Source organism: Mobula birostris, chromosome 10 (genome assembly GCF_030028105.1).
Source record: "Mobula birostris isolate sMobBir1 chromosome 10, sMobBir1.hap1, whole genome shotgun sequence".
Classification (NCBI taxonomy): domain Eukaryota; kingdom Metazoa; phylum Chordata; class Chondrichthyes; order Myliobatiformes; family Myliobatidae; genus Mobula; species Mobula birostris.
The window spans coordinates 102406081-102427384 of record NC_092379.1 but is presented as its reverse complement, the minus strand read 5'-3'; the positions used below and the strand labels follow the sequence as shown (position 1 = coordinate 102427384).

General features: G+C 40.3%; 1 protein-coding gene across 1 annotated transcript in view; it reads left to right on the top strand.

The window, feature by feature from the left end:
- Window positions 1–13549, top strand: part of cenpi (centromere protein I) — a 99537-nt gene extending 85988 nt beyond the window's left edge. Inside the window, exon 20 of the mRNA XM_072270730.1 lies at window positions 3997–13549. Within this exon, the coding sequence (XP_072126831.1) occupies window positions 3997–4104 (108 nt within the window). The 3' untranslated portion in view covers window positions 4105–13549. The remainder of the gene's footprint in view (window positions 1–3996) is intronic.
- Window positions 13550–21304: the final 7755 nt, after the last annotated feature.

Sequence of the window (21304 nt, the reverse complement as noted above, 5' to 3'; positions counted from 1 at the left end):
TAACCATTCACTGGTTTTATCATAAATGTTTTTCTTTGAATTTTTTCTATATCTTTTATCACTGTACTTGGTCTGTACATTGTGTTGAAATGTCTGCTAATGAGAAGAGCATTCTCTGTTTATTTACCACACCCAAACTTCTCATGGTATCGTACAACTCTATCAAGTCCTTCAACTTATTTTGTTTTCTGGCAAACAACTTCATCTTCTCCTTTCTGATCATAACACTAAAATCCCTCACTTCTATAAACCTTAATGGATTTTTTTTTCCTGGAAAAGTGAAATACCGCAGGTGCTGGAATTCAAAAACAGAAGCAGAAAATGCCGAAAATATTCAAGCAGAAAAACTAGGCAAAAGTAAAGCGAACAGGAAGGAAGTGCAAACAACAGGAATTCTGCAGATGCTGGAAATTCAAGCAACACACATCAAAGTTGCTGGTGAACGCAGCAGGCCAGGCAGCATCTGTAGGAAGAGGAGCAGTCGACGTTTCAGGCCGAGACCCTTCGTCAGGACTAACGAAGGACGGTCCTGACGAGGGGTCTCGGCCTGAAACGTCGACTGCACCTCTTCCTACAGATGCTGTCTGGCCTGCTGCGTTCACCAGCAACTTTGATGTGTGTTGCAGGAAGGAAGTGCAGATATGTTGGAGTCCAGGAGAGATTGTCGTGTGGAAGTGCAGCCTGAAAGAAGGTGATGATGGCTTATGAATTACAAAATGTACAGCTGAGGGAGGTGTAAGAAGAAGACGACAAATAAAGTTAGCAATTAGTCAAGATTAAGTACTGTGTAATGTCATTTCCAGTACACAAGTGTAAAGGAGAATGAAATAATTGTCACTCCGGATCTGATGCAGCACAAAAGAACATAATAAGATAATGAATACATAATAATAAAAAACATCGTTTATAGACATAGATTGTATGTCTATAAAGTGACGCTAGGCACGGGAGTTTCTGTACATAAGGTGACTGAGAGGAAATGATAAAATAGTGGTGTGAAGGGCTGGGTTAGTGGCTGGAGGTATTAATCAGCCTTGCTCCTTGGGGAAAGTAACTGCTTTTGAGTCTGGTGGTCCTAGCGTGAATGCAACGTAGCCTCGTCCCCCTGATGGAGGCGGGACAAACAGTAGGGTGGGTGGGATTCTTCATGATGTTAATGGCCCTTTTCCAGCACCTTTCTGTATGTATGTCTTTTATGGCAGGTAAGCTGGTACCGGTGATGAGTTGGTCAGTTTATACTACCTGTTGGAGAACCTTCCTGTCTGCCGCAGTGCAATATCCATACCACGCAGTGAAGCAGCTTGTTGGGATGGTCTCTCCTGTGCATCTGTAGAATGAAGTGAGTTTTGATGTGCATAGTCCAGCTCTCTTCAGCCTCCTCAGAAGTAGCGGTATTAGAAGAAGGCAGCACTGGCACACACAGGTGGTAGAGCTACTGTCATACTGCTGCAATGACTTAGTTTGATACTGACTTTGGGTTCTGTCTGTGTGAAGTTTGCATTCTCTCTGACCGAGGGTTTTTCCCTCATCCCAAATAAAATGGCATGTTCATTTTGAACTTGGATGGTTCACTAGAAAATGTATCATTTTGTGTAAAAATCTAAAAAAAATGCATTAAAATGTGTTGGTGTAGAAATTTTAATAAACATGAAATTATCCTGAGAAGTTGCCACTTTGGTACCAGAGAGAAATACTTAGGAGTGCCTTAAGTGTCAGCATATATTTGGTAGACTGGATGACCTACTTCTCTGTCATATCAAAGTATGAAAAATAATTAATGCTGGAAATTGCTGATTATAAGAAATTAACTTTAATGTTTAGCTTGGAAAGCTGGATGATGAAATAATGTTCCTTGAGTTTGCACACAGCTGCTTAGGACTGAGATACAGGATCAAAGTAGGAGTGGGATGAGAATTTGTCAAGCAGCTGAAAGCATGAGATCATCCTTGCTTGCTAATGGTGATGCAATAGCTAAGCAGTCAGTCAACCTGCATCTGCTTTTCTAAAAGCCAGAAAATGCGATAGCTGATAAATGAAAATGCTGGAGATGGTCTGTAGGACAGGAAGTGTGTGGGGATTGAGAAACAGTTAATGTATTGGATCACTAAAGTTTTATCAGAATTCTAACAAAGGGAAAATGTGTTTTGACTTGTTAGATGGATGAAGAAAACAAAATGAGTGATCATAATGAAGTAGATATCAAGAGAATTGGGATGGTGCATGCTGTTGATGCCATTTAAGAGGGTGGTGACTGAGCACTTATCATACATGATCTGTACAGAGGAGATACAAATGGAGGGACAGAAGATTGGAAGTGTAAACAAAGCAAAATACTGTGACGTGTAGAATACAGCAATTTCTGGAAACCCTGAAATAAAAGGAAATACTGGAGCTGCCTAGTGAGTGAAATAGGGTATCTACTTTCAGCAGAACCAGAATCAGGTTTATTATGACTGGCATTTGTCATAAAATATATTGTTTTTGTTATTTGATTTGTTTTGTAAGTTACAATAAAAAATAAAAAAGTTTTTCTGAGGTTTGGATTTTAAAACTAGTGGGCATAGGTTTAGGGTGAGGGGAAAAATTCAAAGAAAATCTGAGGGGCAAGTTTTTCCACACGGTGGATGGTGGTTATATGGAATGAGCTGCCAGAATAAATACTAGAGACAGATACAATTACAATGTTTAAAAGACATTTGGATAGGTAGGAGTAGAGGGATACAAGCCTAATGTGAGCAAATGGGATCAAATTTGATAGGCACCAGTACTGGTGGAGACAAACTGGACCCAAGGGTCTATTTCTATGCTGTAGAACTCTGTGATTAAATCAGGTAGAATTTGTGGGAGAGCAATGGCCTTGTATCAGAGTAGCTAGGAAAGGCTAGTTATTTGAAAGTGAAGTCAATATGAAGTTACAAAGGTTGCACTGTGCCTAGGAGGATAATAAGATGCTGTTACTTTGCTGATGTGGGTTTCAGTTTGAAATACTTCGGAAACCAGAGATGATGGACTGGGATGGAGAATTCAAGTTAATTTACTATTGAGGCTGAATGGCCTACTCCTATTTTTCTGTTTGCAGAAAAACAACTATGTCTTTTGGAGGAGAAAATTAAACCAAGGCTCTATCTGTTCTTTAAGGCGAATGTAAAACTTTCCAAATTCAGTTTAAAACAAGAGCAGAAGAGATCTCCTTGTATCCAAGCTGACATTTATCCCTCCACCAATACCATTATGAAAAGCTATCATTAGGTTTTACTTTTCTTTCAGATTTGAAGGATTTTTAAAATAAAATAGCAACCTACATTAGAATTACACTTCAAAAGTACTTAAGATGCATTACTTTGAACCTAAAGAGCTTCATCAGAACATGAAAGATATAATATAAATATAACTTGGCTCACTTTGTTTGCTTATGTCTCACGTTTCTAGCTAAATCTGTTTCCTTTCCTGTTTTGCCTGCAAACTGTATTTTCTTTTACTCATTTTTCCTTTATTTTGAAATCCTTTTAAGTTACTTTTGCCTTGAGTTTATTTTAAGTGTTTAATATTTGGAAGTTTCAATGGGATTCTCCCCCATTCTTCTAAACTTCAGCAAGTACACTCCCTGAGCCTTCACATACACCTCATTTATTTTCCCTTTCATTTCTGGGATCATTCTTGTAAACCTCCTCTGAACCCTCTCTAACACAAGGATATCCTTTCTTAGATATGGGACCCAAAACTGCTCTCAATACTCAAAATACAGTCTGAACAATTCCTTATAAAGCCTTAGCTTTACATCCTTGATTTTGTATAAGGGGCCCAAATATGCTCAGAACATTCCAAGAGCAGTATGACCAATGCCTTATAAAGCTCGGCTTTTATCATTTCTAAATAATAAGCATGTAAGTCCCGTAATTATAAAGTGGAAGATTTTATCTCAACAAGCATGTTTATCTAGTGACAGAACTGATTTTATGGAATGGATTTTGACTCTTTAATTTGTTTTGTTTTAAGGGAAAAGTGTGGAACTGGTATGTGAAATATCTGTACAACCAAGGGCTTAATGGACTTAAATACTTCCTTGAAGGCAGCACCCGTATGTCATCCAGCTCAAGACATTAAGCTACAGCATCACACTGCAGAGATCTGCATATTGAGTGATATCACAGCACTTAATTACTCTTTGCTTACATACAGGCTGTCCATCTGCTTCACAAATAATTACACATGCAATGTGTTCGGCATCAGAATTAATGAATTGTAATATTGAATGAAGGATTTGGTAAAGCCTCCAGAAAGGAAACTTGTCTTCATGTTAATCCAAACACATCCTTCTTGCAAGTTGGCTATTAAGGAACTTGAAGTCTGCAAAGGATATTATAGAAGCTAGAATGCACCGTGTTATATTGAAAGGTAAACTGTGATGATCTCTCATTATTGAGAAGGATGATACCAGTAAGGGTACCTGTAATGTAAAACATTGTGCTATTTTGAAAAATCTGCAAGTGTGTAAATAAGAAATAGTAGAGACTGGTAGAAATTGTCAAGTGGTTGAGAATGGTACTGGACAAGATAATCATTCTGAGAATACCTTAACTTTCAGATACTATGGTCACAAATAATTGAGCCACAGACTTAATAGAAAAATGATTTAGTATTCTCTGGCATTGCTTGTTTCTTTGCGAGGCATGGATGATTGCAAGAGTTTTCTGAACTGAAATGCTACTGTGGCAAATAATATTGGAATACAATAGAAAAGGGCACATGGAATACAAGTGAAAAGAGTGCATAATTTTTCAACATCAATGAAGAGAATCTAAAGATTGTGTGCTGAGGGTATTGTTAAATGTTTGCAGAATGTTTTTGTGACTTTCCCCACTTGTGATTGCAGTGCTTTAACTTTTATTAATAACAGCATCTTCAAAAAAACAAGTTTTATACACAGGGAATATCAGATAGGGAAAGCATTTTTCTTCCAAATATGTTGTAATTTCAATAGAAATTTATTTCTAACAATTAAAGAAGGCTCTGAAACAGATCTTGAGAGTCACTTTAGATGTTGAAGCCTATGGTTGTCTTAAGTTGAAAAGGAGTTCTTTTTAATAAATGTAAAAAAATGTATTTTTATTCCTTGAATAGATGAATGTTATATTAAAGCGTCCTTTAAGCATACTGTATAAAAATGAATTGTGCAGGAACGCCTTTGCTCATTTTCTTATTGGTATATCTGTGGTTCCAGCAACTTATTTTAAATACTGCATTTAACGGCAAGGATGATGACAGGGCTGTAGTATATTTACCTGACACATGTTCTGAATTCAGTTCCCAGTTCCCACTGCAGTTAGAAAGAAAAAGGCATTGATGGAGGAAGCAAAATTTCATTTTTTTCCCTCCCTCAACCCAGGGATTCAGAGCTTCAGCAATAGAAGTAGGCCACATGGGCCTTCCAGGCTTCTCTACCCAAGACTCGATTGTGACTGATCTGCCTTCAACTTCACTTTGTTACTCAATACGTACATTCCCTGCATTCTAAAGATATCTTCACTTCAGCCTTGCACATATATTCAGCATCTAGGTTCCAAAGATTCACAACCTCCCGCATGAAGAAATTCCTCCTATCATCAGGCCAAGATGCCCAAGTACTTACCTTGCGACTCTGTTCTTAGATTTTGACTCTGACACAGGGAAATAAATCTGTTCGCTGCCCAAATAAGCCCCTTTAATATCTTCCATATCAGGTGGAATATAAGGTTATTGTATGTCCTTTCTAGTCTAACCAGGAATCAATCCAGTAAATAGAAAATGCTTGAAATACATTAGGGACCTATATGTAGAAATAATAAAACAATATTTCAGATTAATTACCTTTTCATCAGAATTGGATCAATTTATTAAAGCTTTGTCCACTGCTTCCATGTCAGGAGTTTATATCTAGACGGAAAGATCTTGCCAACAACCTCTTCTACTCTGCCTGTCAACATAGAGATCAGCAAAACTTTTGCCGATGTTGTAGATGTCAACCTGAATAAATTTAATCCTGAAGATTTATAAGAAGTACTCAAGCTGTTTTAATTTATACATGTTCTGATAATGCCTGGCATTATGTGTGTATGTACAGATTTAACTAGGTATTTAAAATAGTTTCTGTTTCTAATTCTAGTTTATTTCACTAGCACTTAAATTACTTAGTCCTGACAAATTTAAATTTACAATTGGAACAGTTCTGACCCATAGCGGAGGAGTGGGTCTTTCTGCTGTTGCTTTAAATAAAAGCAGAATACAATGAAGATACAAAAATTCATTTGTAATATTTGTAGAACAAAATGGTAAGTTAGCAAATCTATTTTACAGTTTGTGTAAATAACTCAAAAGGCAGCAAAGGTGTATTTGCTAAATTTATTAATGACACAAAGTAGGAATTTAATGCTAACATTGTATTTGCCTTCCCTATTACTAACACATCTTCTAAGTTAACCTTGGAGAATCCTGCATTAGAACTCTGAAGATGCTTTGCAACTCCAATTTCTGAATTTGCTCCCTATTTAGAAAAGTCTACACATTTATTCCTTTTGGTAAAGTGAATGATCATCCATATCATAACATTGTGTTCCATCTGTCACTTCTTTGCCCATTGTCTTAATCTGCGCAAGGCCTTCTGCAGACTCCCTGCTTCCTCCGCTATGTGCCCCTCCACCACCTATCTGCATATTTGGCCATTTAGCCATCAATTCCATCATCCAGATCATTAACATACAGTATAACCTGAAAAGTAGCAAACCCAATACTGACCCTTGCAGAACACCAGCAGCCAACCATAAAAGACTCCCTTTATTCCCACTCCTTAGTTGACTGGCAGAAGCCAATCTTCTGTCCATGCTAGTATCTTTCCTGTAATATCATGGGCTTTCATGAGCTGTAGGAGATGTGTGAGTTTTGTGATGAATATTTCTCCTCTTTTTGCTGTGGAGAAAGACATGAACACTTGAGAACTTGAGACAGTTAATGGTGATGTCTTGCCGATAGCTCATATTACAGAAAAGGGGGTGCTGCGTGTCTTAAAATGTATGAAGAGAAATAAATCTCAGGTTTGATCAGGTATATCCAAGAATGCTGTGAGAAGCTAGAGAAGAAATTGTGAGAGTCCTGGCTGAGATTTTATGCATCTTCATTAGTGAGAGTGAGGTGCTGGAGGACTGGAGGGTGGCTAAAGTGCCTTTATTTAAGAAATGCTGCAGAGAAGGACCTCGGAATGAAAGACCAGTTAGCCTAATATCTAGTAGGTAAGTTATTGACGGGGATTCCGAGACATAAGATATATATGCATTTGAAAAGGCAGGTTGGTTAGAGATAATCTACATGGCTATGAGTGTGGGATATCATCTGATGAATTTGATTGAGGTAACCAAGATGGCTGATAATGACAGTGCAGTAAACAATCTATGGGCTTCAGTAAGGCTTTTGATAAGATTCTGCATGGAAGGCTGCTGTGGAAAGTTAGATCACATGGGATCCAATGAGAACTAACTAATTAGATACAGAATTGGCTTAATGGAAAGCAAAATACAATTCTGGAAGGGTTTTTTTTTAAGACTGAAAGCCATGCCTATATGCCCCAAGGATTGTAGGCTGACTCTTTACTATCAATAATCTGGATGAGAATATACAGAGCATGATTATTAAGGTTTCAGATGACACTAAAATTGGTGGTGGTGTAAATAGAACATAAAAAACCTACAGCACAATACAGGCCCTTTGGCCCACAAAGTTGGGCCGAACATGTCCCTACCTTAGAAATTACCAGACTTCCCCACAGCCCTCTATTTTTCTAAGCTCCATGTACCTATCTAGAAGTCTCTTAAAAGACCCTATCATGTCCGCCTCCACCACCGTTGCTGGCGCCCCATTCCACGCACTCACCACTCTCTGAGTAAGAAACCTACCCCTGACATCTCTGTACCTACTCCCTAGCACCTTAAACCTGTATCTTCTTGAGGCAACTATTTCAGCCCTGGGAAAAAGCCTCTCACTATCCACATGATCAATGCCTCTCATTAGCTTATACACCTCTATCAGGTCACCTCTCATTCTCCGTTGCTCCAAGGAAAAAAGGCCGAATTCACTCAACCTGTTGTCATAAGGCATACTCCCCAATCCAGGCAACATCCTTGTAAATCGCCTCTGCATCCTTTCTATGGCTTCCACATCCTTCCTGTAGTGAGGTGACCAAAACTGAGCACAGTACTCCAAGCGGGGTCTGACCTGGGTCCTATATAGCTGCAACATTACCTCGTGGCTCCTAAATTCAATTTCACGATTAATGAAGGCCAATACACCGTATGCCTTCTCAACCTGCACAGTTGCTTTGAAAATTCTGTGGACTCAGACCCCAAGGTCCCTCTGATCCTCCACACTGCCAAGAGTCTCACCATTAATACTATATTCTGCCATCATATTTGACCTACCAAAATGAACCACTTCACACTTATCTGGGTTGAACTCCATCTGCCACTTCTCAGCCCAGTTTTGCATCCTATCAATGTCCTGCTGTAACCTCTGACAGCCCTCCACACTATCCACAACACCTCCAACCTTTGTGTCATCAGCAAACTTACTAACCCATCCCTCCACTTCCTCATCCAGGTCATTTATAAAAACCACGAAGAGTAAGGGTCCCAGAACAGATCCTTGAGGTACACCACTGGTCACCGACCTCCATGCAGAATATGACCTGTCTACAACCACTCTTTGCCTCCTGTGGGCAAGCCAGTTCTGGATCCACAAAGCAATGTCCCCTTGGATCCCATGCCTCCTTACTTTCTCAATAAGCCTTGCCTGGGATACCTTATCAAATGCCTTGCTGAAATCCATATACACTACATCTACTGCTCTTCCTTCATCAATGTGTTTAGTCACATCCTCACAAAATTCTATCAGACTCGTAAGGCATGACCTGCTCTTGACAAAGCCATGCTGACTATTCCTAATCATATTATTCCTCTCCAAATGTTCATAAATCCTGCCTCTCAGGATCTTCTCCATCAACTTACCAACCACTGAAGTAAGACTCACTGGTCTATAATTTCCTGGGCTACCTCTACTCCCTTTCTTGAATAAAGTGACAACATCTGCAACCCTCCAATCCTCCGGAACCTCTCCAGTCCCCACTGATGATGCAAAGATCATCGCCAGAGGTTCAGCAATCTCCTTCCTCGCCTCCAACAGTAGCCTGGGGTACATCTCATCTGGTCCCAGCGACTTATCCAACTTGATGCTTTCCAAAAGCTCCAGCACATCCTCTTCCTTAATATCTGCATGCTCAAGCTTTTCAGTCTGCTGCAAGTCAGCACTACAATCACCAAGATCCTCTTCCATAGTGAATACTGAAGTAAAGTATTTATTAAGTACCCCTGCTATTTCCTCTGGTTCCATACACACTTTCCCACTGTCACACGTGATAGGTCCTATTCTTTCATGTCTTATCCTCTTGTTCTTCACATACTTGTAGAATGCCTTAGGGTTTTCCTTAATCTTGCCTGCCAAGGCCTTCTCATGGCCCCTTCTGACTCTCCTAATTTCCTTTTTAAGGTCCTTCCTGTTAGCCTTGTAGTCTTCTAGATCCCTAACATTACCTAACTCTCTGAACCTTTTGTAAGCTTTTCTTTTCTTGGCTAGATTTATTACAGCCTTTGTACACTATGGTTCCTGTACCCTACTATAACTTCCCTGTCTCATTGGAACATACCAATGCAGAACTCCACACAAATATCCCCTGAGCATTTGCTACATTTTTTCCATACTTTTCCCTGAGAACATCTGTTCCCAATTTAAGCTTCCAATTTCCTGCCTGATAGGCTCATAATTCCCCTTACTCCAATTAAACACTTTTCTAAGTTGTCTGTTCCTATCTCTCTACAATGCTGTCATAAAGGAGATAGAATTATGACCACTATCTCCAAAATGCTCTCCCACTGTGAGATCTGACACCTGACCAGGTTCATTTCCCAATACCAGATCAAGTACAGCCTCTCTTGTAGGCTTATCTACATATTGTGTCAAGAAACCTTCCTGAACACACCTAACAAACTCCACCCCATCTAAACCCCTTGATCTAGGGAGATGCCAATTGATATTTGGGAAAATAAATTCTCCCATCACGACAACTCTGTTATTATTACACCTTTTCAGGATCTATTTCCCTATCTGCTCCTCAATACATCTGTTACTATTGGGCAGCCTATAAAAAACACCCAGTAAAGTTATTGATCCCTTCCTGTTCATAATCTCCACCCACAGAGACTCTGTAGACAATCCCTCCATGACGTCTACCTTTTCTGCAGCCATGACACTATCTCTGATCAACAGTGCCATGCCCCCACCTCTTTTGACTCCCTCTCTGTCCTTTCTGAAACATCTAAAACCCGCACTTGAAGTAACCATTCCTGTCCCCGAGCCATCCAAGTCTCTGTAATGGCCAACACATCATAGCTCCAAGTACTGATCCACACTCTTAAGCTCATCCGCTTTGTTCACAATACTCCAGGCATTAAAACAGACACATCTCAAACCGTCCATCTGAGTGAGTCCCTTCTCTCATCACCTGCCTGCCCTCCCTCACACACTGTCTCCAAGCTTTCTCTATTTGTGAGCCAACTGCCTCTTCCCTGGTCTCTTCAGTTCGGTTCCCACCCCCCAACAATTCTAGTTTAAACTCTCCCCAGTAGCCTTAGCAAACCTCCCTGCCAGGATATTGGTCCCCCTGGGATTCAAGTGAAGCCCGTCCTTTTTGAACAGGTCTCACCTGCCCCAAAGAGGTCCCAATGATCCAGAAATTTGAATCCCTGCCCCCTGCTCCAATCCCTCGGCCACGCATTTATCCTCCACCTCATTCTATTCCTATACTCACTGTCGCGTAGCACAGGCAGTAATCCTGAGATTACTACCTTTGCGGTCCTGCTTCTCAACTTCCTTCCTAACTCCCTGTAGTCTTTTTTCAGGACCTCTTCCCTTTTCCTACCTATGTCATAGGTACCAATATGTACCATGACCTCTATCTGTTCTCCCTCCCACTGCAGGATATCTTGGATGTGATATGAAGCATCCCGGACCCTGGCACCTGGGAGGCAAAATACCATCCGAGTTTCTTTCCTGCGTCCACAGAATCGCCTGTCTGACCCCCTAACTATAGAGTCCCCTATCACTAGTGCCTTCCTCTTCCTTTCCCTATCCTTCTGAGCCACAGGGCCGGACTCTGTGCCAGAAGCACGGCCACTGTTGCTTCCCCCAACAGTACTCAAACAGGAGTACTTATTGTCAAGGGGTACAGCCACAGGGGTACTCTCTAGTACCTGACTCTTCCCCTTCCCTCTCCTGACTGTGACCCACTTGTCTGTCTCCCGTGGCCCCGGTGTGACCACCTGCCTATAACTCCTTTCTATCACCTCCTCACCCTCCCTGCCCGGACGAAGGTCATCGAGCTGCAACTCCAGTTCCCTAACTCGGTCCCTTAGGAGCTGCAGCTCGACACACCGGGTGCAGATATGGCGTCTGGGAGGCTGGGAGACTCCAGGACCTCCCACATCTGATACCGAGCACAGAAAACCGGCCTCACACACATACTACTTCCCTTCCGCAATTAACACAGGTGGACCTACCTCGCCTCGTTACCTCCTAAGCCTGTTGAGCCAAAACCCTATCACTCTGCTGCCTCTCACTCCTCTGCCTGCTGGATATGGTGGTCTTTTTCAACTTTTCCCGCTCTAGTGGCTGACGTCACACGCCTGCACAGCCTTGCCTCTCTTTTATCCCGAGCAGTAAAACTGGCTTTGCTCTGGAAATCCTTAGCCGTTCACCTGCAGCCTTCTTGCTCCGAATCAAAACGGTGAAGAAGTCTATCAGGAGCTAGAGAGGAATCTTGATCAGCTGGGAAAAGTGGGCCAAAGAACACCAAATAGATTTTAATGTGGATAAGTGCTTGTTGCAATTTAGGAAAAGACACAAGGATAGGACTCTCAGTGAATGGTAACACTCTTGGCAGTATTGTGGAACAGGGGTCCTAGGAGTACATGAAGGGCAATGTAATCAATCTTTTCCCTGGGTTTGGGGAATCAGAAACTAGAAGACATAGGTTTATAGTGAGGACAATTTTCACTCAGAGTGTGGTCAGTATGTGGTATGAACTCCAGAAGAAATGGTTGAGGCAGGTACATTATCAGCATTTAAAAGATTCCTGGACAGGTACATAGATCGGAGAATGTAGGCGAAACATGGGAAAATAGGACTAGCTTAGGTAAGTCTCTTGGTCAGCATAGAACAGTTGGGCCGAAGGCCCTGTTTCTGTGCTGTGTGGCTCTTACTTAATTTACTCCAGCAATCTCTTTGAGACTTAATAAGTGCTAAAATTAAAAAAAAACAGTTTTGAAGTCATTCTGCTGGGTGTTTTTCCTGCATGAATTCTATATCTGTGAGTCCTTGGCAGGTATGGCTTTCAGAATGATGCTTATATATTTCACTTCATTTTTCTCGTCTAGTATTGAACAAGAGCAGAAGTCTCTTATCCTTTCCATATACACTCTCTAACCCAAGAATAAATTTAGGTTTTTGGCTCTCCCGAATGAAATCTGATAACCTGACTGAACTTTGCATCTTGTGCCAAGTCATATTATGTGGGTATTTTATAGGTATCTGTGATCTTATTTCCATCCACAGAATGGGAATATTAATAATACTAAAAGCATTCCGCACTTAGAAGAATCCTCCACAAGTTACTGAAGATATAAAGATATGCAAATATTTCAAGCAGGGTCTTAATTACTTTGGCTTTTTGTGCAGGACAAGAGTATACTAAGCACTTAATGGATAGTCTGGTTTAAAATAGTAATGTTGGGGCTGACTCTGTTATACCTATTTTGGATGCAGTCTTGTTGAGCTATTTAAAACCCAGTTGTTCTGAACTATGAAACCACACAAGATTCATGTAGATTCAAATGTTCTGTAATTCTTTTGTCATTCATTTATTTGGACATTGTTTCCTGCTCATTTGTATAGAAATAATTTGTATATTTCTGAAGCTGACTGTGTTTAAAGTTCAAGCAGAATTCAGTAAACAGGAGAAAAGCCGAATACTGTAGCGACTGGAAATCTGGAATAAAAATAGAAACAAAAACAGTATTTCAGCATTTTTTTGGATTTTATTTTGAGCTGGTTAAGCAAACTGTAATGCAAACATAAAGAAATGTCCAGACAGTTACGTAAGTATTGATGATTTCAGATTGCTAAGCTTACATTTTGGAATGAATCTGAGAAATGCTTGAGCTGTATAACTGGAAAGCTGCATTTTGCAATGTCTTGAATGTTCTTTCTGCTGATTGGGGAGGGAGTAGTGCGTAGGTTGGTCTACAGATTGCTCTTTACTGTTATACTTGGCCTAAGATTTATAGAAAGTTGAATACTTTGTATTATGCAATGCCATGACACTTCATTTCTAAGAAAATAGGAAGACTATATTGCTATTAGAATTATTTGCTATCAACATAATTTTAGCAATCAGAGCTTTCCAACTGTACAAATAAAGGCTGGAGTTTTTCCACGATCGATTAAATATGCAATTCTCCCTCTCTCATTATTATTTTCTTGGGTAGTCCCCTGGATTGTGCTCCAGTTTTCCAGATTTTAACGTGACTGAAGTGACAAACACAACTCAGGTGGGACAGGAGATGCCTGATGGGGCAGGGGTTGTTTTTCATCTACCTGACATTTGTGACTATTCTGGATGTGCTTACGGACAGGACAGGTAGAAGGTTTATTTATTTATTCCTTTTTGAACTTTATCCTCAATGCATCTTTTGGTATACATGCTAAGTTCTTAAGACACCTGCCCTCTTGGGCTCCATATCTTGGTATAATCATACTACCTGAGCCTAAGAGTAATGAGATTCTCGGGCCTACCAGAACCACACAAATTTATCAGCTACAAGTACGCCAAATCTCCTGCATACACTTGTACATATCAACAACACTAAAGGGGCTATACAGTACAACAAAGGTATTTATTGTGCGTGCATGCAAACACACACAGCCAAAATTAATATCTCAGTATGCTGGAAAGAACCAAGGGGCTCTGTACTTCTGAAGAACTTTTACCTGTCACCAGCTACTTCCTGTTCCATCCCTTCTCTCCTCCTTTTAATAGTGGCCACTCTCCTCGCCCCCCCCCCCCACTGTAGTTCAACTATGTACTTTCTTCTGAACATCTATGGTCTTACTGTCAACATGATTCATTTAATACACATAAAGAATATGCACATTTTTACTAAGTTTTGATTTGCCTCCATCAACATTTGAATATTAAATGTCAGAATCATCATTTGATTAAAAATGCATGCATCAGCTCTTCAAAAGGGTAATATGCCCAGAATTTCTCCCATCAATCCTTCAAAATTAAACAATGCTATTTCTTAATGACAACAAACTGACTGACTTGTGAATCACCCAACCTAATCTCAAATGCAGAGTGTAACTTAATTGTAGATTTGTGATTTATTGGATTGTGCTATGTCAAATATAATGCTGATTCAAATCAGGCTAGTGGAACAATTAATCTCAGGGTAGTGTATGGTGACGTGCATACTTTAATAAAGAACTTACTTTGAATTTCATGCCAATGACAAGAAGGGTCTGCATCTGGTGAGATCGGTTAGAGGATAAAAGGAAAACCAGTGAAGAAAGCTGATAATGGCCAGCAGTTTGGTTTAAAAGGAACAACTTCCAAGCTTCTTAGATAATGCAGTCAGGGAGGTATGCCTTGCTCAATCACCAGAAGTCCACTGAGTCAGGCTGCAGAGCTCAACTCAGATGGTCATCACATGATATGCATTACAGTACTGGATCATCAGCAGAATGACCACCATGAGTAGGCAGGGTTGAACTCAGAAGGCATGGGGGGGGGAAGAATGTCTTGTACAGCTGGCAGTAGTTCCGCCCCCTCTGTTGTAAAGGTAGCTAGGCATAATGAAGACGCCTGCCCTGCAGATGACAGCTTTGAGGTTTTCATATTCTGATATTTGAATTGTGTTCTACACTTACAATTTACTCATTTCCTGTTCAAATTTTGTATCAGTCAGCATTTGTATTCCACTGTTCCATGTATATACCACAAAATTCTTAAGAGATAAATGTTTGGCCTCTCTTTAGCACTCTTTTGTTGGAAGACCTTAACCTGTGTCCCTTCTCCAGCAAATCGATTGGAAATTAATAGTCTCATTTTAACAAAAACTACTGCAATTTGTGTCATTTTCTTCTCTGGAATTCCTCAGGGTGAGGATGACTTGATCACAGGATAATTCTGTTGATTATGAGCTGACTAATGAGTCATATGTTGAATCTATCAGTGGATTTTGATGGGGAGGTGTGTAGGATGTTCAGCATGTTGTGTTCAATGTTCAAGCTCTAAGTAAATTTATTATCAAAGTACATACATGTCACCATATAAAACCCAGAGATCCATTTTTGTGGGCATTCACAGTAAATACGAGAAACAGAACCAACAGACAGACAACAAACAGTAAATACAAAATAATAATAATATATAAATAAGCAATAAATATTAATAAAATGAATTGTAGAGTTCTTGAAAGTGAATCCATAGGTTATAGGAAAAATTCAGTGATGGAGGCAGTGAAGTTGAGTGAAGATATCTGCTCTTGTAGTGTATTTAATATTTCTGTAATATTGCAAATATATTGTTTGATTAAGCACTCTTTGTTGTTTACATAATTCATCACCAGTTACGTGTAAAAGTACGTGACTACATATATCATTATGCCACCACGTCGTATGTGTGCGGCTCACTGAAGTAAAACAAAACGTACATGAGTTATTCTGGTTAACGTGGTTTTTTTTCTTTTAATCAATTTCTGGAATTACAAAACATAATAGTAGCGACGACCCACCTGTAGAAATGCTTCCCATTTTGTTTTCTGAGATAGATAGATAGATAGAGAGAAAAGTTTCAATTTTTAAAAGCAGAGCTTGTGTTTCTTCACAAGGGCAAAAAGATGTTTGAGTTACGAAAAAGGCAGAAAATAGAAAAAATATGGTTCATAAACTGAGCACTGGATGATAATAATAATTTTTAAAAAGCAGAACTGGCTACACTAGAAAGATAGACACTTTCAATTGCACAACAGATAACTGGATCTGAATGAATTAAGCCGGGGTGTCAAACTACCGGCCTGCAGGTCGCATCCAGCCTGCGAAGGGGTCCAATCCGGCCCGCGGGATGATTTGGGGGAAAAAAAGTATATTCATGACCATTTATTCTGTGTCTGTACAGCAGCCGCTCTCTCTCCCACTGCTGTCTGTGCCACCTGTTGACTCGGCAGCTTGTTGTGTGTACTTAGAAAACAATAGGCAGCAGTTAACCACCCGCTGTGCATAAGCACCTATCACCCTGCACTGAAGACCACTAGGACCCCACTTACATCGTCAGACACAGTATAAACACATAGAGTACTCAGGTAAGTAACACCTGTAGCAAGGCTGAGACCGTTTGCTGCTGTGGTTCAAAATGCTTTCCAAGAAAAGTTGACATCGAAGATTGGATATTCAACGATAATTGGAAAGATCGTTTTTTCTCCTGTGACGTCAACGGCAAACCTGTGTGTCTGATATGCTGTGGCAAAAGAGTACAATATCAAACGACACTACGAGACGTCACACGGAGAAAAATATGACAAGTACGCAGGACAACTCAGAACGCGAAAGGTAAACGAGCTTGAAGCAGCTCTGAAAAAAACAGCAATCAGTGTTCACCAAAAGTCAAGAGGCTCATGATGGAGCTGTCAAGGCCAGCTATATTATTGCTAACAAAATAGCTGCTGCATCGAAGCCATACTCAGAGGGGGAATTCGTCAAAGCATGCATGCTGACAGCGGCTGAGCTGGTATGCCCTGAGAAGAGACAGGCTTTTGGTAATATCAGCTTGTCAAGAAATACTGTGGCAGAGAGAATCAGGGACCTTGCAGGAGATTTGAACAGTCTGCTAAAAGACAAAGTGAAGTCATTTATTGCCTTCTCTATTGCAGTTGATGAGAGCACCGACGTGACTGATGTAGCTCAATTGGTAATATTTATTTGTGGTGTTGATGCATCTTTGACCGTCACTGAGGAGTTTGTGGAGATGGTGCCCTTGACAAACACCACAATGGCAAACGACGTTTTCTCCAGCCTCATCGAGGCCTTGGACAGACTGGGGGTTGACTGGAATCACGCTGTTGGCGTAGCAACAGATGGCGCACTGTCCATGGTCAGGAAAAAGGCAGGTGTTGTTGCGAAACTCAGAGAGGAAGTTCTGACAGAGAATCCAGAGCAGGAATTCTGGAATTTTCATTGTATTATACATCAAGAGGCGTTATGTAGCAGGAGCCTGAAAATGGACAATGTCATGGATGTAGTAATCAAAACGGTTAATTTTATTAGAGCCAAGGGACTCACCCATCTGCAATTTGACAGTCTTTTGTCCATAAGTAATATTGGACACAGCCTACCCTACCACACTGAAGTCTGCTGGTTGAGCAGAGGGGTTGTGTTCAAATGTTTATTTCAATTACGTGCAGAAATTGGACTATTCATGAACGAGAAAGGGAAGACAGTGGCAAAGTTGGATGACCCAGATTGGCTTCATGATCTTGCATTTTTGGTGGATATAACAGGGCACTTAAGTGTGCTTAATGTTAACATGCAAGGCTGCAACAAACTTGTTATGGAGCATTACAACAGCATTCGTGCCTTTCAAATTAAGTTAGGCCTGTGGGAGATGCAACTATCCCGGAGCAACCCAGCTCATTTCCCCTCTTTGCAGTCCGTGTGTGTCGCTTATGGGAATAATGACAACATGGACAGGTACAAGGACAAAATATCACGGCTGAAAAGTGAGTTTCAGAATTGTTTCCAAGTCTTCACTCAGCTCGAGAAGGAATTCTCACTATTTTGCTCGCCGTTTGCCATCAACGCAGCATCAGAGGAAATCCAAATGGAACTAATTGAAATTCAGTGTAACTCAGCTTTGAAATATAAATTTGAGACTGTGGGTCCGGACTCATTCTACCAATATCTGGGACCGATGTACCCCAAGATGACAGACTTTGTCTCAAAGATCCTTTGCATGATCAGGACAACATATCTCTGTGAGCAGGCGTTCTCCATAATGAATATTAACAAATCCAAACTGCACTTGCAGCTGACACACAGACATCTGAATGACATTATGAAAATCACAACGGCCCAGAAACTGGTCCCTGATTTTGACAGGCTGGTTAAAGCCAAGAGATATCAGGTGTCAGGAAGCAGCAAGTGAAAAATGAGTGACACCGTTCGATGCACTGAGACATGTAAGTGTGACGTGATTGGCAACAATGAATTATCAATTGAGGCAGGTTTCATAAAAACAAACAAACATTTATTAAACTCTGCTCAACAAATAGCGAAAAGTATTCAGACAACTAACATAACCGGAAGTTAACTGCTATACGGCAACCCTGGAACAGTTCTTAAAAGGGTAAATGCGAAAACAGTTCTTAAAGTGGTAAATTTGAACCCAGTCTTAACATGGTAAATTTGAAAGTCCAAATGATTTACACAGTCAATAAGGAGAGACTTCTCTTGAAACGGATTTCTTCGAAGATGTGACGTTACTGCTGATTCTCCAAAGGATTCACGACGAAGGAAATAATATGGCTTAAAGGAACTGACCTTTTCCTGGCGACTAAACACTGCACAACTTCCCCACTCTTGCAGGAGTTATCTCAGATACAGGTCACTATATTATGAATGAATCCTTAATAAGGTCGATCCTTTATAAAGCTGCTGAACGACTCCAACATTATTCTGATCCTTCAGGTTCCTGTCCTTTAATAAAGTCTTTACTCTCCAATACTACTGAAAAGGGAAAGTTATAGATGCAACACACAAACCTGGCAGCAATTGGCAAAACTGCCAGCACCAATCTTTCCACCTTACAATAGAAAGGAAAACTCTGTTTTAAAACAAAGCTGCATCGTGACAAATATGCAGCATAACGGAGTAACTGACAAACTAACATAAAACTAAACTGAAAACTAACTGCGTCACAACAGGGGTCTCATTTATACCTGTTGAGAACAGGTCATCATGTGACCTCACACTGGCAGGAAAATTACATCATGTGACCTCCACAAGACTATTACATCATGCTCATAAGACAGTCACAAGATACCCATGGGGTATGTAACATAAGCAAAATGCATTATGAAATATTGAGTGTCATAATAATGTGATTCATTCATTTTTTAACTTCTATTATTGTAAATGTGATCACTTCAATAAAAATTAGAGGCTAACTGTGTTCATTGTCTGAGTTTGATTGCTGGAAGCAGGCTAATAAAAATTAGGTGCAGTTGTGTAGCCTACATTTACAATTTGTTTTGTTAGGTCTACATTTGTGTCTGCTAATGTTCGATTTCAAATGGTTTATTAATGGAAAGGGTGTGGCTCCCAAAACACTCTTAGCCAAAATCGCATCGTTTTTCTCTCTCTCTCATCACAAATTTCTTGTAGCCTACGACTGTAAGTTAATACCAATCATAAAAATAATGCTTCCTAGGCAATCTTCTTCATAAGAAACAAAATTTGTGAAGTGAAACACTTTGTAGTTCCTGAGACACATGAGAGCAGGTTGAAAAAATGAAGGCAGTGAAAGCTGTGGGAACACGCGCGTGCACAACTGATCCGGCCTGCATGAAGTTGCATTTTGCCCAATCCGGCCCATGACCTAAAATGAGTTTGACACCCCTGATTTAAGCAGTATTTTAAAGCAAAGAGAATAGCAAATGAGTGCCAGTTTGAACAAATTGTGCTACGGTTGTGGCATATACACCAGACCAAAGCAGGTTTAAAGGCAAAACTTGTAGAAAATGCAAAATAGGACACATGCAAAGACCATGTTGGGCAGACAAAAATAGACATACAGCACAGGGAAGAGATAAAAGACAAAAAGACAAGTTGCTTTTTCAAAAAGAGCACTAATCTCTATGCTGTTGATGAAAAATCTGATAGTGATGAGAGTGACACAGGACTGAGTAGCCTTGAGATTTCTACATGCTGCAGCCTGGACAGAACCTCTGAAATGGTAATACCAAGGAATTTAAAGTTTCTGATTCCCAGTGAGGACTGACTCATGGATTTCTAAATACAAAATACTCTGCAGATGCTGGGGTCAAAGCAACACTCATGGATTTCTCGTTTCCTCTCCCTGAAGTCAATAATCAACCCTTTGGTCTTGCTAACATTCAGTGGTTGTTGTCGTGACACCACTCAGCCAGATTTTCAAGGATCCCATAGTATCCTTGTCAATAACGGATTACCATTAGCATTTGTAATTGATTTTGTTAGAAGGATTTGCCACTTATTAATAATGATCAGAGAGAGAATCTGTATTTATCAACAAGTAACCTCTACTTTTTCAACTAAAGGCACGTGGGTTCATAAATTATTGACCTGTGTGCACACCCACTAGAATTTCCTGACCTTCCATGAACAGTCAATGAAGAGAAAAGGTAATACCTGGGAAAGGAGTCTATGCTGGCCGGACTTCCTTGCAGTCTGACTTCCACATGTCCATGGGGTCCTCCACATCAGCAATAGTTGGTTTCTGGAGAGTTGTTGCTCTTTTGCATTGAACCTCCTGACTCTTGTAGTGTTTCTCATCAGTTCAAATTATATATTTCCATTCTGTTGGCTCAAGGTCACCTGACCTACCTGGGTCACCTTCTTATTGACTCTGGTCCAGGGATACAACCAGTGTTGTTCTATGGTCTGTATCCTCAGCTTTGTGACCTTGTTTTTTTCAGCTCTGACTGGTTCAAACCAGGTGACCCAGACACAGTCTAATGAGTTTACAGATTATTTCTCCTGCAAGCCTGCCACTTTATATAATAAGTAGCTACTCGTCTGAGAAAGGTCTCAGGTTCTGCAGGTCACTAGCTGAAACTCCTTGAGTTCACATTCAATTCTCTGATTAAGTAATCTCAGAGCAAGAATCAGATCAAACAGTTCACAAAATGGGGGCTGCAGTGACAGGTCTCACACAATGGCTGCCTCCATTCCTGTTCGCTGATTTTCGTTCTTTCTGGCCAACCATTTATTTGTAGTAGCTATATGTTGCACTAATGAGTTTAATCACTGGTTGCCACAGAATAGAAAGTTCTCTAGTTCAGTTGCCAATGTCATGATCCACAAAACTGCTTCTTTTACGTCTTCTTTTTCTTTCAAATGTGATTCTGGTATTGTT